Source organism: Hyperolius riggenbachi, chromosome 2 (assembly GCF_040937935.1).
Source record: "Hyperolius riggenbachi isolate aHypRig1 chromosome 2, aHypRig1.pri, whole genome shotgun sequence".
In the NCBI taxonomy this organism is placed as follows: Eukaryota; Metazoa; Chordata; class Amphibia; order Anura; family Hyperoliidae; genus Hyperolius; species Hyperolius riggenbachi.
The window spans coordinates 400320479-400335824 of NC_090647.1; the positions used below are offsets into that span (position 1 = coordinate 400320479).

The 15346-nt window shown below is 45.4% G+C and overlaps 1 protein-coding gene across 1 annotated transcript in view; it reads left to right on the top strand.

Moving 5' to 3' along the window:
* Positions 1 to 6796: 6796 nt before the first annotated feature.
* Positions 6797 to 15346, top strand: part of SNRPE (small nuclear ribonucleoprotein polypeptide E) — a 42735-nt gene continuing 34185 nt past the window's right edge. Inside the window, 3 exon segments of the mRNA XM_068269788.1 lie at positions 6797 to 7028; positions 7519 to 7545; positions 7632 to 7694. Coding sequence (XP_068125889.1) covers positions 6975 to 7028; positions 7519 to 7545; positions 7632 to 7694 — 144 coding nt within the window. The 5' untranslated portion in view covers positions 6797 to 6974.

The following is a 15346-nucleotide window of genomic DNA, read 5'->3' on the forward strand; positions in this document are numbered from 1 at the left end:
GTATCGCAAACCTACAGACCATCTCACATACCTAAGATATGACAGTTTTCATCCCAAGCACATTAAGAACTCTATAATTTACAGCCAAGCAATAAGGTACAACCGGGTTTTTTCTGACAGGATGGACAGAGACAAGCACCTGGATCACCTTAAGAACACTTTTATTAAACAAGGTTACAGTCCTCCCATGGCTGAGGCCCAAATCAGGAAAGCCAGCAACATCCCCAGGACTGAACTCCTGAAATATAAGCAAAACCAGAAAGAGGAACGTGTCCCTTTGGTTGTCACCTACAACCCACACCTGGAAATCTTAAGGAGGATTGCTAAGGAACTTCATCCCATTTTACACAAGGATCACAGACTGAGAACGATATTCCCTAAACCTCCACTCTTGTCATATCGGCAACCACACAATCTAAAACAGATGATTGTCAGGAGCTCTTTGAATAGGCCTCAACAAAAGGGAACATCACCCTGCCGACAAAAAATATGTGGGAGCTGCAGACACATTTACTCCACTGACAGGGTAACGATACCAGGTTCACAACAGGAGTACAGAGTACAAGGTAAATTTTCCTGTGGGTCCACCAATCTGGTATATCTGATCATGTGTGCTAAATGCCCCAATGTTATGTACGTGGGAGAAACTGGACAAACTCTGCGCAAACGTATGAATGGACACAGGCACACTATTAATGATACCAAATCTGGACTCCCAGTTGCTACACACTTTCGGTCCAACGGACACAGCATGGATGATCTTCGTGTCACTGCCCTGAAGGGCGGCTTCAAAACACCAAATTACCGATTAATAGCAGAAACAAAATTTATAAATTGGTTCAAAGCTGTGCAAAAGGGTTTGAATAAGGACAACAACTTTCTATATTGGTATGAGATTGATGATATTTAAACTGTCTCAGCCACTCTAGCTGAACTTGTGAACTAAGAATTTACGATACCTCTGGGTCAATCCTAATACCAGGTCTGTGAGCAATGGAGTAAGCAAGGATCCTTATCTTACCCCATTTGGATGATCTGTTTGAATTAAGGCATCTTAATGTAGAGTGACCAGATTTTTGTGGGTCCAACCTGGGACGGGGAGGGGGGCGTGGGGGGGGGAGGGGCGGCGAAAAGTGGGGAGGACTGAGGAGCGCGCAGCGACGAAGACTGAGGGGGGCGGCGCGAAAAATGGGCGTGGCCATGACATTGTATGGGCGGAGCTAACGTAATGATGTAACAGCGAGGCATAAGAAAGCAGTGTTTACGCCATGATGTGGACAAACGAGACTTTGCATCATGGGTGTGCAGAAACTGTGTGATGCTAATAGTATATCGTACCAAACACACAATTGGAGAAACTCACTCCCAAACAGTTCTCTGCTGCTTTATAAAGCCTGCAGGCTGCGTATAAGCCAATGAGAAGTGCACACATAATACACCTAGCTTGCAGTGATAATCAAGCAGAAGCTGAGCAAGTCAGCCAATTAGTTGGAGAGGGCTTCAGTTGCATATAGACAATGGCTATATGACCAGCAGGGGGCACCAGCGTGCAGGATATTCCCTCTCATCTGCCCCCCTCCTAACTAAACTGCATGGGATACTACAATAATTAAAAACAATGGTGCATGAGCCAGCCTGGGGCCCCGGGAACTCTCACTGCCTGGGGCCCCAGAACCAGCATCTAACACCATATGTGAGTGCAGCCAAAACCTTGGAGCTGCCACCTCCAAGGCCTGTCTCCTACTGCTCTAAAACTTACCAAACACACAATTGGAGAAACTCACTCCCAAACAGTTCTCTGCTGCTTTATAAAGCCTGCAGGCTGCTTATAAGCCAATGAGAAGTGCACACATAATACACCTAGCTTGCAGTGATAATCAAGCAGAAGCTGAGCAAGTCAGCCAATTAGTTGGAGAGGGCTTCAGTTGCATATAGACAATGGCTATATGACCAGCAGGGGGCACCAGCGTGCAGGATATTCCCTCTCATCTGCCCCCCTCCTAACTAAACTGCATGGGATACTACAATAATTAAAAACAATGGTGCATGAGCCAACATATGGTGTTAGATGCTGGTTCTGGGGCCCCATGCAGTGAGAGTTCCTGGGGCCCCAGGCTGGCTCATGCACCATTGTTTTTAATTATTGTAGTATCCCATGCAGTTTAGTTAGGAGGGGGGCAGATGAGAGGGAATACCCTGCACGCTGGTGCCCCCTGCTGGTCATATAGCCATTGTCTATATGCAACTGAAGCCCTCTCCAACTAATTGGCTGACTTGCTCAGCTTCTGCTTGATTATCACTGCAAGCTAGGTGTATTATGTGTGCACTTCTCATTGGCTTATAAGCAGCCTGCAGGTTTTATAAAGCAGCAGAGAACTGTTTGGGAGTGAGTTTCTCCAATTGTGTGTTTGGTAAGTTTTAGAGCAGTAGGAGACAGGCCTTGGAGGTGGCAGCTCCAAGGTTTTGGCTGCGCGCATATATGGTGTTAGATGCTGGTTCTGGGGCCCCAGGCAGTGAGAGTTCCCGGGGCCCCAGGCTGGCTCATGCACCATTGTTTTTAATTAGCTAATAGTATACCGTAACCACAAAGCAGCAAACATAGCCATCTATGACCATTAAATAATAAATGCAGTAACGGTTACCCGGACACCAGAAAATAAATGCAATAGGCAACATGTCAGCACAAAATAACCGCAATGCGGGCAACATGTCAGTATAAAATAAATACAATGCGGGCAAACATGTCAGTACAAAGTAAACGCAATGCGGGCAAACATGTCAGTACAAAATAAACGCAATGCGGGCAAACATGTCAGTACAAAATAAACGCAATGCGGGCAAACATGTCAGTACAAAATAAACGCAATGCGGGCAAACATGTCAGTACAAAATAAACGCAATGCGGGCAAACATGTCAGTACAAAATAAACGCAATGCGGGCAAACATGTCAGTACAAAATAAACGCAATGCGGGCAACATGTCAGTACAAAAGAAACGCAATGCGGGCAAACATTTCACCAGAAAAGAAACGCAATGCGGGCAAACATTTCACCGGAAAAGAAACGCAATGCGGGCAAACATTTCACCGGAAAAGAAACGCAATGCGGGCAAACATTTCACCGGAAAAGAAACGCAATGCGGGCAAACATTTCACCGGAAAAGACATGCAATGCGGGCAAACATTTCACCGGAAAAGAAACGCACTGCGGGCAAACATTTCACCGGAAAAGAAACCATACGGGCAAACATTTCACCGGAAGAGAAACAATGCGGGCAAACATTTCACCTGTAAAAGAAACAATGCGGGCAAACATTTCACCTGTAAAAGAAACAATGCGGGCAAACATTTCACCTGTAAAAGAAACAATGTGGGCAAACATTTCACCTGTAAAAGAAACAATGCGGGCAAACATTTCACCTGGAAAAGAAACAATGCGGGCAAACATTTCACCTGTAAAAGAAACAATGCGGGCAAACATTTCACCTGGAAAAGAAAGCATCGATTTACTCACCTGGCAGAAGTCTCCGGCCTCTGGCGCGCTGCTCCTGGGACCGTCTTACTTCTCCTGCAGTCTCCCGCGCTAACAGGGCTACGGCAAGATAGCGCCCGAAGCCCTGTACTGGAGACACAAATAGTCTCCAGTACAGGGCTTCGGCAGCCATCTTGCCGTAGCCCTGCTCTGCTCTGCCGGTGTCGGAACAGACACCGGAAGAGGAGGCTGGAGCGGGGCTGCGGGCACTGAACTGGCACGGCGTCTATAGACGCCGCTGCCAGTTCATTGAGGAGAGAGTGGCCAGAGTCCAGAGGCCGGGACGTCCCGCTGCTGAAAGCGGGACGTTTCCCGGGACCTCATTAAGCCTGGGACAGCGGACCCCGAATCCGGGACGCGTCCCGGGCAATCCGGGACGTCTGGTCACTCTACTTAATGACGTATTTATGCTTGAAAAAAAATATCTGTTTTCCCTTTTGATGAAAAACAAAAGTTTGCTTTCCTAAAACAGAAAGAATTTGCGATAATTCAGGTTGGAGTGAGCTTGAGATGTCTCCCAGAGCAACACTGCTGAATTTATGCAAATTAACCATTGTACCCTTAGAAGCTAAACACACCTCCAGAACCGCAGGAATGCAATGATGTGTCAGTTTGTTAATTTGTACAGAGCCATAATAATCCAACATGCATACAGACTGTTTCGGATTGTTTGATCCTCATCAGTGCATGGCATGGATTAATTTGGCTCTATGGAGTAGGGCTTGTGAATCCGAGAGGCACAGACTAACCAGCAAGCTCATGGTGACCCAGAACTCATTGGAGTGTGTAAGGGACTACAATGGTCCTAAAAGCCCCCTTACTAAGATGTGAAGAAAAACAAAAGTTTGCTTTCCTAAAACAGAAAGAATTTGCGATAATTCAGGTTGGAGTGAGCTTGAGATGTCTCCCAGAGCAACACTGCTGAATTTATGCAAATTAACCATTGTACCCTTAGAAGCTAAACACACCTCCAGAACCGCTGGAATGCAATGATGTGTCAGCTTGTTAATTTGTACAGAGCCATAATAATCCAACATCTTAGTAAGGGGGCTTTTAGGACCATTGTAGTCCCTTACACACTCCAATGAGTTCTGGGTCACCATGAGCTTGCTGGTTAGTCTGTGCCTCTCGGATTCACAAGCCCTACTCCATAGAGCCAAATTAATCCATGTCATGCACTGATGAGGATCAAACAATCCGAAACAGTCTGTATGCATGTTGGATTATTATGGCTCTGTACAAATTAACAAGCTGACACATCATTGCATTCCAGCGGTTCTGGAGGTGTGTTTAGCTTCTAAGGGTACAATGGTTAATTTGCATAAATTCAGCAGTGTTGCTCTGGGAGACATCTCAAGCTCACTCCAACCTGAATTATCGCAAATTCTTTCTGTTTTAGGAAAGCAAACTTTTGTTTTTCTTCACATCTTAGTAAGGGGGCTTTTAGGACCATTGTAGTCCCTTACACACTCCAATGAGTTCTGGGTCACCATGAGCTGGCTGGTTAGTCTGTCCTTCCCTTTTGATGTTGCATGTATATCATACCTCCCAACTTTTTGAGATGAGAAAAAGGGACACTTAAGCCACGCCCCTGCCACACCCCTGGCCACGCCCTCACCACACCTCTAGTCATGCATATCATAAAGATTTCATAAGAAACATATGTTGTTTTATAATTCAAACCACACTGGTCCTTTCTATCATGGTTCATTTTCCTTCATAGTCACATTTTAAAATTAGTAATATATCAATTTAAAGGTTAGGAATAAAGTTTAGAGTCAATCAAACACATGTTTAGTAGAGAAATATATATATTTACATAGAAAGAGCTGGGCCGGATTTGTACTTCTTACCACCCAAGGCCGACTATTACCAGCCGCCCCAACCGAAACCGTATCCTACCACCTCTCTCCACACACACCCATCCAAAAATTTTTGAGCCTTTGGTGTCCACTATTGGGGCTAGTGCCGAGGTCTCCATGGCAACGTGAAGTGAATCAATCATGTCACACGGTGGAACTGGTTAATCAAGCGATCTACAGGTGATGGGCGTGGTGGGAGCCGTCCACCACACACACATAGTCAAAAGTGGCTCACAATTGGACATTGGGTGGGGTCATCAACACGTAAAAGTGAGTCCTGTACCCACTGCTGTCTCCAGGGTAACAGCGCTGGCCAATCAATAATTAAGAAATGGGTACTGTGAGAGGCTGCCTTCTGTATTCTCTACTATTTGCTGGTGCTGCCCCTGGTCCTTTCATCCCCCCACACCAAGTGTGTGAGACCCGGCCTTCTGTAACTGCCTGGAGCTGCTGCTATGTCATTGGACAAGGTCTGGCTTTTTGCTAGTCACACACTGTTCACAAACGTTTGGTTAACGGACTGCAGCTGCCTGTAGCACAGCACAGGCAGGTGCCAGCTGGTACTAATAGTGCAGTTATCCTGACCACTTTCATTTGTTTGGACACTTGCAAATAATGCCCACTGTCTGCAGGCCGCCCCTTGTTTATCTGGTGCCCTAGGCCATGGCCTATGTGGCCTTGCCAGAAATCCGGCCATGAGAAAGAGGGACAAAGTCCTGAAAGAGGGACAAATGAGGGTGAAAGAGGGACAGAGGGACAAGGCTCCCAAAAAGGGACTGTCCCTCCGAAAAAGGGACAGTTGGGAGCTATGGTATATAAGCTGTCTGTACCACCAGCTTGCAAACTAACAGGATGTAAACCTGAGGAAGGCTGCAAGGCCGAAAGCTTGTTTATTCTTATTCATTTGTAGTTAGCCAATAAATGGTATCATCCTGATTTAAAACTTCTTGCTATTTAATTATGCTGCTGATGGTAAAATACTAAATATCTCTTTTTCTTCACATCCTACACTCCCCAAATTTTCAGGGTAGGGAGGGGACCCCCCGAACCACCTCTATGCCAAATTGCAGTCCCCCAGACCCACTGGTTCCCAGAGAGAGGTTTCTCTAATCTATCTCCTGAACCAGCGGGGCTTGGGGGCTGCAATTTGGCATAGAGGTCGTTCGGGGGATCCTCTCCCTACCCTAAAAATTTGGGGAGTGTAAGAGGTGTGGGAGCGGAGATATTTATTATTTTACCATCAGCAGCATAATTCACTTCACACTGAGCATGCGTGCTACTCAGTGTGGAAGGGAGCTTCCGGGCAGCTCAATTAGACATTACACCGGACTTCCCATTTCTAGTTCCTTCACGCTTCAGCGAGGAGGATGACGCAGCACGCACATACTACATCCGCATGCGCAGACCCAACAGAGCTGCCCAATCTGCGGAGCTGCCCATTCTGACACTACACCGCCACTACTTAACATGGCTGACTTATGACGGAGTGCAAATGTGCGCCAAATTTTTCCGTCTAGCTTTATTTACGACATTTCCGGTTCCGGTCGCTTTAGCGCGTTTGAGCTTCTCGAAAGGTGAAAAATGGCTTACCGCGGACAGGGTCAAAAAGTGCAGAAAGTGATGGTCCAGCCCATTGTATCCTTTTCGTTGCGTCAATGAGTGTATCAGGTGGTTTTCAGTACATGCTTGCATATACCGTGAAACGGTTATGGATAGACGTAACACGTGTTGGTTTGTATGGGCGGTTTATTTGCTTTGTTGTGTAAGTTTATAAACGTATTAGCGTAGTATTAGATTTCTTCGCTTCTGCGTGGAAATCCAAGGCTGTAGAGGGCTATATATTTAGCTGTGAATTGGGCGATATATTTACTGACTTGCACGTGCAATTGCTGACTGTATTTAAGAGGGAATAATGGTTATTCTGATATGAAAACTGATCGGTTAAAGTAATTTGAATGTTTTCAGTAAAGGCCATTTAATCAAATGAGTGAGCCAGAAAGGTGTTTTTAATTATTATTTGTGATTAAATCAATTACATTAAAGTTTGTGTGTGTGCTCAGAATTAGGAATGTATACCATATGCAAGTTCCCAATCAATTTTTGTTTTCTTTAACATCATTTTAAGAACCTCATCTTCAGGTATCTTCAGAATGTAAGTATATTTTGTGCGTTTAATTTGCAATACTGTATTTATGTCTCATGTGATGTCAGTGCTGATTTAATTTAATTTTGTTACAGAGATCTCGAATCCAAGTGTGGCTCTATGAGCAAGTAAACATGCGCATAGAAGGGTGCATCATTGTAAGTATATCTTTTAAATATACAGCACTTATTTATACAGAGTTGTAAAATGAAATGTTTTAATGCCTGTGAGGCATTTTCCTCATCTAGTACTCAAACATGGGGAGCTAAGGATGTTAATTGTCACTTAAAAGTGTGCTCACATACCTATTAACATTTTGAGATAGGTAAGAGGGACATTTTTATAGGAAACTTTAAATGATTTTGAAAATAAGTTTCACTTGCCCTGGGCTTCTGCCAGCCACCCTGTGCCCACGCCGTCCTGGAACGATCCTCTGGTCCCCTGCTGCGGCTAAGTATCGTTACTGCCTGCTGGCAGGTTGATAGCTGCACACGTTCACGCTCCCGTTACTGGGAGCATCCTGCGCAGTACGAGAGAATCTTGTACTGCGCAGGACTTTCCAGGTGACGGGAGTGTGAATGAGGGGCCATGCAGGCGCGGTGGACATCGACTTAAAAGTTGGCGGCAATGAAAGTTAGTTATGGCTTCTGCTAGCCCCCCTGCAGCCGCCCTGTGCCTGTGCTGGGACGAACCGATCCTCCGGTCCCCCGAAGCGAGTCAGTTTAAAGGAGTCATCAGGGCAAATAGAGTGAAATGAGTGGTACTTACCGGGGGCTTCCTCCAGCCCCAAGCTCCCAGGACCTTCCTCGCAGCAGCTCTGCCCGCAGCCGTTCGCCGGAGCTCCGACCCGGTCCCCGGCGATGACGTCAGAGCGACCTGGAGGTCGCTCTGTACTGCGATTGGCGCTGTCAATCACCGCCATGTGGGCCGGAGCAGACTGCGCAGGCGCAGAACTACTGCACAGTTTGTTCCGGCCCATGTGGCGGTGATTGACAGCGCCGATCGCACCTGGAGGTCGCTCTGTACTGCGCCTGTGCGATCGGCGCTGTCAATCACCGCCACATGGGCCGGAACAAACTGTGCAGTAGTTCTGCGCCTGCGCAGTCTGCTCCGGCCCACATGGCGGTGATTGACAGCGCCAATCGCAGTACAGAGCGACCTCCAGGTCGCTCTGACGTCATCGCCGGGGACCGGGTCGGAGCTCCGGCGAACGGCTGCGGGCAGAGCTGCGGTGAGGGAGGTCCTGGGAGATTGGGGCTGGAGAAAGCCCCCGCTAAGTACCACTCATTTTACTCTATTTACCCTGATGACTCCTTTAATTTTTGTCGACTGGCTAATTGATGGAAACTGTGCTTGCTTGGCCTTGTGTGTCCTTGATCATGCCCCCATTGCCAGGAGTGTCCTGCGCATGAGCAGTACAAGAGAATCTCGCAATAACCATTGACTGGCCAATTGCCAAAAACGAAACTGACTTGCTGCGGGGGACTGGAGGATCTGTTTGTCCCAGCGTGGGCACAGGGTGGCTGCAGGGGGCTAGTAGAAGCCCCAGGTAAGTAAAACACTTTTTATGGGGGGAGGGGGGAATTGGTCAATTTTGTTCCACTTTAAGACAGGCCCCTGCATGCCTCCAATACACCCTAAAACATGCATACCATGAAAACTTTCTGAGCAAAAGATACTTCAATGATACACCGTAAATTATGGGTGTCACATTGCAGTGTGGAGCTACACACAATGGGCTCTATTCACAAAACTTCCCAAACATGACTTATCACCTGTTTGATAAATATAACCTTTCAGCACATTTACAAGCAAAATGACTCAAAGTAAGTTGTTCGTGATTAACATAATTTTAATATTACTTTTTTCACCTTAACCACTTGATGACCCACCCTTTACCCCCCCCTTAAGGACCAGCGCTGTTTTTAGTGATCTGTGCTGGGTGGGCTCTGCTGCCCCCAGCACAGATCAGGTAGCAGGCAGAGAGATCAGATTGCCCCCCTTTTTCCCCCCTATGGGGATGATGTGCAAGGGGGGGGTCTGATCTCTTCTGCCTGCCTGGGTGTTGCGGGGGGGGGGAACCTCAAAGCCCCCCTCCGCGGCGAAATTCCCCTCTCCCTCTCCTACCTGCTCCCCCCCGGTGATCGGGGCTGCACAGGACGCTATCCGTCCTGTGCAGCCAGTGACAGGCTGTCACATGGCGGCGATCCCCGGCCGCTGATTGGCCGGGGATCGCCGATCTGCCTTACGGCGCAGCAGCGCCGTACAATGTAAACAAAGGAGACATGTGTCTCCTACGTTTACATTTAGTCTGCGAGCCGCAATCAGCGACTCGCAGGCTATTTACGGAGACCCGCTCCGTGATCTGACAGGAAACGGCCGCTCGCGCGAGCGGCCTTTCCTGATTAATTAGGGAGGCACCTGGCGATGCAGAACTGCATCGCTGGTCCTCCAGCTACCACTTTGCTGCCGCACGGTATGAGTGTGCGGTCGGCGAGTAGTTAATTATATTATATTTTTGCTCTTTGGAAGCTTAAAAAAGTAAAGGGGCCCAAACACTGTTCGATTTCAGCCATCGGTCGATTTCTATAGAATCGATCGATCAGAAATGTATTCTTTTAAATTCCCCATTCGATCGATTTTTTTTTATTTATTTTTTTGCCGATTTTGATAGATTTCGATTGATTTGATCTATTTGACAGGATGGAAGATCTATAGTACAGACCAAACGTTTGGACACACCATCTCATTCAAAAGAGTAACTGTCAGGCTGCAAAAGCTAATTTAAACCTCTATTCTCCTGTGTTAAACAGTTTAGAAGGAAGCCAAAAAGGCAATACTGAAGTTAAAAATCTCTCTTACTTTTGATGTGTGCTGAACAGCAAGGCTGTTAGACCCAAGCTCTTAAGAGGTAGAGAGGCCGCATACCATACTGCAAAGCATTCTGGGGCTGCTTTTTCCCACCTTGGGTCCTCCCCTCTACTGCTAGTGAGAAGTTACAGGCTCATGTTACAACAGTGTGTAACACAGTCCAGCTTACAGCACTGAAAAATCACAGGGCAGAGTATACTGCATGAGTCCGCTATTGTTCCTAGCCACATGGCTAATTAATATTCACTGCACAGTAGTTTTGTCTTTTTTCTGAGTCGATTCATCAGAAAGCAGGGAGGACATGACGACACAATTGGCTTCATAGGAGACAGACAAACATGGAACCTGCCATGAGCTGTCAGGAGCATCATTCTCTGCAAATACTATATACAAATTCTGTGAAATCCAAACGTGGACAGTGAAATGCATATGTAATGTAAGTACAGCCAATCTTTAGCTACTGATATATGTTTTTTTTTCCTCTGAGACCTTATACCTAACAGCTCCTCTAAAGCGTTTTCTTTATATTCATGACTATGAACATTGTAGATTCACACTGAAGGCATCCAAACTATAAATTAACACGTGGAAGTACAGTGGTGTGAAAAACTATTTGCTCCCTTCCTGATTTCTTATTCTTTTGCATGTTTGTCACACTTAAATGTTTCTGCTCATCAAAAACCGCTAACTATTAGTCAAAGATAACATAATTGAACACAAAATGTAGTTTTAAATGATGGTTTTTATTATTTAGTGAGGAAAAAAAACTCAAAACCTACATGGCCCTGTGTGAAAAAGTGATTGCCCCCCCCCCTTGTTAAAAAATAACTGAACTGTGGTTTATCACACCTGATTTCAATTTCTTTAGTCACCCCCAGGCCTGATTACTGCCACACCTGTTTCAATCAAGAAATCACTTAAATAGGAGCTATCTGACACAGAGAAGTAGACCAAAAGCACCTCAAAAGCTAGACATCATGCCAAGATCCAAAGAAATTCAGGAACAAATGAGAACAAAAGTACTGTAATTGAGATCTATCAGTCTGGTAAAGGTTATAAAGCCATTTCTAAAGCTTTGGGACTCCAGCAAACCACAGTGAGAGCCATTATCCACAAAAGGAGTGGCTGGCCAACCAAAATTACCCCAAGAGCGCAGAGAAAACTCATCCGAGAGGCCACAAAAGACCCCAGGACAACATCTAAAGAACTGCAGGCCTCACTTGCCTCAATTAAGGTCAGTGTTCACAACTCCACCATAAGAAAGAGACTGAGCAAAAACGGCCTGCATGGCAGATATCCAAGGCGCAAACCACTTTTAAGCAAAAAGAACATTAAGGCTCGTCTAATTTTGCTAAAAAAAAAAAAAAATCTCAATGATTGCCAAGACTTGTGGGAAAATAAGCAGAGTTAGTACCTGCTAACGATGTTTTCAACAATCCTTCAGGGCAAGGTGAGACGTCGCCCCTCCCAGACGCAGGAACAGACAGCACTTCCCCTATAAAAGAATCAAATGGTTAGTCCACCCTCAGTGCGTTTAGACAAGTACCCGACAGGTGAACAATCCACTAACCCACAATCAGTGCTACTATCTGACAAGACAACAACACCCGGGTGGGATCGTTGCCCTGAAGGATTGTTGAAAACATCGTTAGCAGGTACTAACTCTGCTTTTTCCCCACAATCCTTCAGGGCAAGGTGAGACGATAAACAAGTAATATAACCTTAGGGTGGGACCACCGCTTGAAGAATTTTTCTCCCAAACGCTTGGTCATGAGCAGATAATGCGTCAATCCGGTAGTGGCGAATGAACGTAGAGAACGTTGACCATGTTGCCGCCTTGCAAATCTGTTCAGGAGATGCCCCTGCTCTATTTGCCCATGAAGCCGCCATGGCCCTAGTCGAATGTGCCTTAAAGGAAGCTGGCGGATCAACATTCATAACCTTATAAGCCTCAATAATTGCTAATTTAATCCAATTAGCTATAGTCGATTTAGAAGCTGCCTGGCCTGAATTTTTACCTGTATGTAAAATGAATAATGCATCTGACTTTCTGATATCCGCCGTTCTGGCCAGATATTCTAATACACATCTTCTAACATCTAAGTAATGGAAACTCTGTTCTTTTTCATTCCTCGGATTCACACAAAAGGTTGGTAACACAATATCCTGGGACCTGTGAAATTTTGACATCACCTTAGGACAAAATTTTGGATCTGTCTGAAGTACCAACCTGTCCTGAAAATCTTGAAAGTAAGGACTTTTAATTGACAGGGACTGAATCTCACTAACTCGCCTCGCCGTAGTAATTGCTATTAAGAAAACTACCTTATAAGTAAGAACTTTAAGCGTACAATCTCTTAGTGGTTCAAAAGGAGCCTTGACTAGACCCTGCAGAACCACAGACAGATCCCAAGGAGACACGTATGGTTTGAAAACGGGAAGTTTTCTTGAAACTGCTTTCATAAATCTTACAATTAAAGGAGAGGTAGAAATGGGCACACCAGAGAACGCGGTAAGCGCTGCCATTTGTACTCTCAGAGTACTGACCGACACGTTCTTTTCCCAACCTTCCTGGAGAAAATCCAGAATTGCTGGGATAGACATGCTATCAAACTTAGACTTTTTCAGCCAGAGATGGAAAACTTTCCAATACTTTAAATAAATTTTCCTTGTTACCTCCTTGCGACTTCCAATCAACGTTGAGGCTGCTTTATCTGACACCCCCATGCTCTTTAACCAAGTCAGTTCAGGATCCATACCGCCAGATTCAGTCGATCTGGATGTGGATGCCAAAGATCTCCTTGGACCAATAAATCTGGTCTGAGGGGCAGTAACCACGGTTGTCCCACCGTGAACCTTTTCATTACCGCAAACCAAGATCTTCTTGGCCACACAGGAGCTATCAGAATCATTTTCCTTCGGTCCTTCCTCCATTTCTCCAGCACTGCCGGGATCATGTTCAGGGGAGGAAAAACATAAATCAACGGAAAGTCCCACTGGTAATCGAACGCATTTATCCCTAATGCATTGTCCATTGGATTCAACGAGAAATAGCTTTGTGTCTGCGCATTCTCTTGAGATGCTAGCAGGTCTACTGACGGAACACCCCATCTTTCCGTGATCAGCAGAAATACTTGTTTGTTCAGTGACCATTCTGAGGCTAGAATTTTGTTTCTGCTCAACTTGTCCGCATCTAAATTCAAAGTGCCCCTGAGATGAACCGCTCTCAAGGACAACACATTCTCTTCTGCCCAGAATAAAATCTCTGCCGCAGCTTCCTGTAATAACCGGGACCTCGTGCCTCCCTGTTTGTTTATGAATGCTACTGTCGTAACATTGTCTGACTGTACTAATACATGTGTCTTGAATATTATCTCTTTTGCCTGAGTCAGTGCCAAACCCACAGCTTTCAATTCTCTCAAATTCGAAGAGCTCTGGGACTCCTGTCTTGACCATCTGCCCTGAAATGCTGCATGGTCCACATGAGCACCCCATCCCCACGAACTTGCGTCCGTGGTTAGAATCTTCTCTGTTGGATATTTCCACAGATTGCCTTTCAGTAGATTGGAGTCCTCCAACCACCACTGCAGTGATGACTTCACTAGTGTTGGAATGGACACCCTGAAGTCCAGACTTCGAGGTTGTCCATCCCAATTTTCCAACAGGAAATTTTGAAGCTTCCTGAGATGCGACAATGCCCACGGTACAGCTACCATTGTTGATGACATTATTCCCAACACCTGTGAAATCATTCTTAATGAAGGTTGCCATTCTTTTTGAAGGGTCAGAATTGCATTTTTTAATTTTTCCCCTTTTTCCTTTGGAAGATAGAACTTTTGATCCAGCGCATCTATTGAAATGCCCAAGAACAACATTCTTTGGTTTGGTAGTAGGCATGACTTTTCTTGATTTATTATCCAACCTAATGACTGCAGATGATCTGAAACCGCCTGCAGGTGATTCTTTAATTCTGCCACTGAATTGCCCATTATCAAAAGGTCGTCTAGATAAGGAATTACCATGATCGACCTTTCTCTTAAAGGAATCAAAGCTTCCCCCAGAATTTTTGTGAACATTCTTGGTGCGGAAGTGATCCCAAACGGGAGGCATAGGAATTGAAACTGCATCAGTATTCCATTTACCTGAAGGGCAAACCTTAAGAATTTTTGGGATCGTTTGTGAATTGGCACATGCCAATAAGCATCCCTGAGGTCTAATGAGACCATGAATGCCTCCGGAAATAGTTCCCTTATGGTGAATATTGATTCCATCCGGAACTTCTTCTTCCTGATAAACGGGTTCAGTTTCTTTAAATTTAGAATCAAACGATATTTCCCTGATTGCTTTTTCACCAGAAAAATCGTTGAATAAAACCCTTCTCTTTGTTCCTTCTTTGGAACCCTGCCAATTACATTTTGCTTTAACATGTTCTCTATAATGTTCAACATTTCTGGAACTAAACTTAAGTCTTTTGGCGGTCTTGAGATCACAAACCTTGAGGGAGGGGGTGAGGCAAACTCGATTTGGTAACCAAATCTGATTGTTTGCCGAATAAATGGACTTTTCACCCACTTTGACCAAGTGTGGCAAAAATATTTTAGTCTTCCCCCGACCGCCTGACACAAGTCATTGTGGTTTTGACTGCCCCTCTGATGGCTTCGATCTGAATCCTCCTCTTCTGGATTTATCACCAAACCACCTTTTATTCCCTTTTTGATCTTTGTATGACTCTTTTTGGTTTGCCGCTGGCTTGCGAAAATATTTTTTATTAGACACTTTTTGTTTCTTTGGAAATGTCTTCTTCTTATTAGAAGTTCTTTCCAACGCTAGATCTAAATCTGGCCCAAATAACAGATCTCCTGAAAAGGGGACTCCACATAATCTATTTTTGGATGCTAAATTACCATCCCAAGTCTTGAGCCACAAAGCTCTCCGAGAA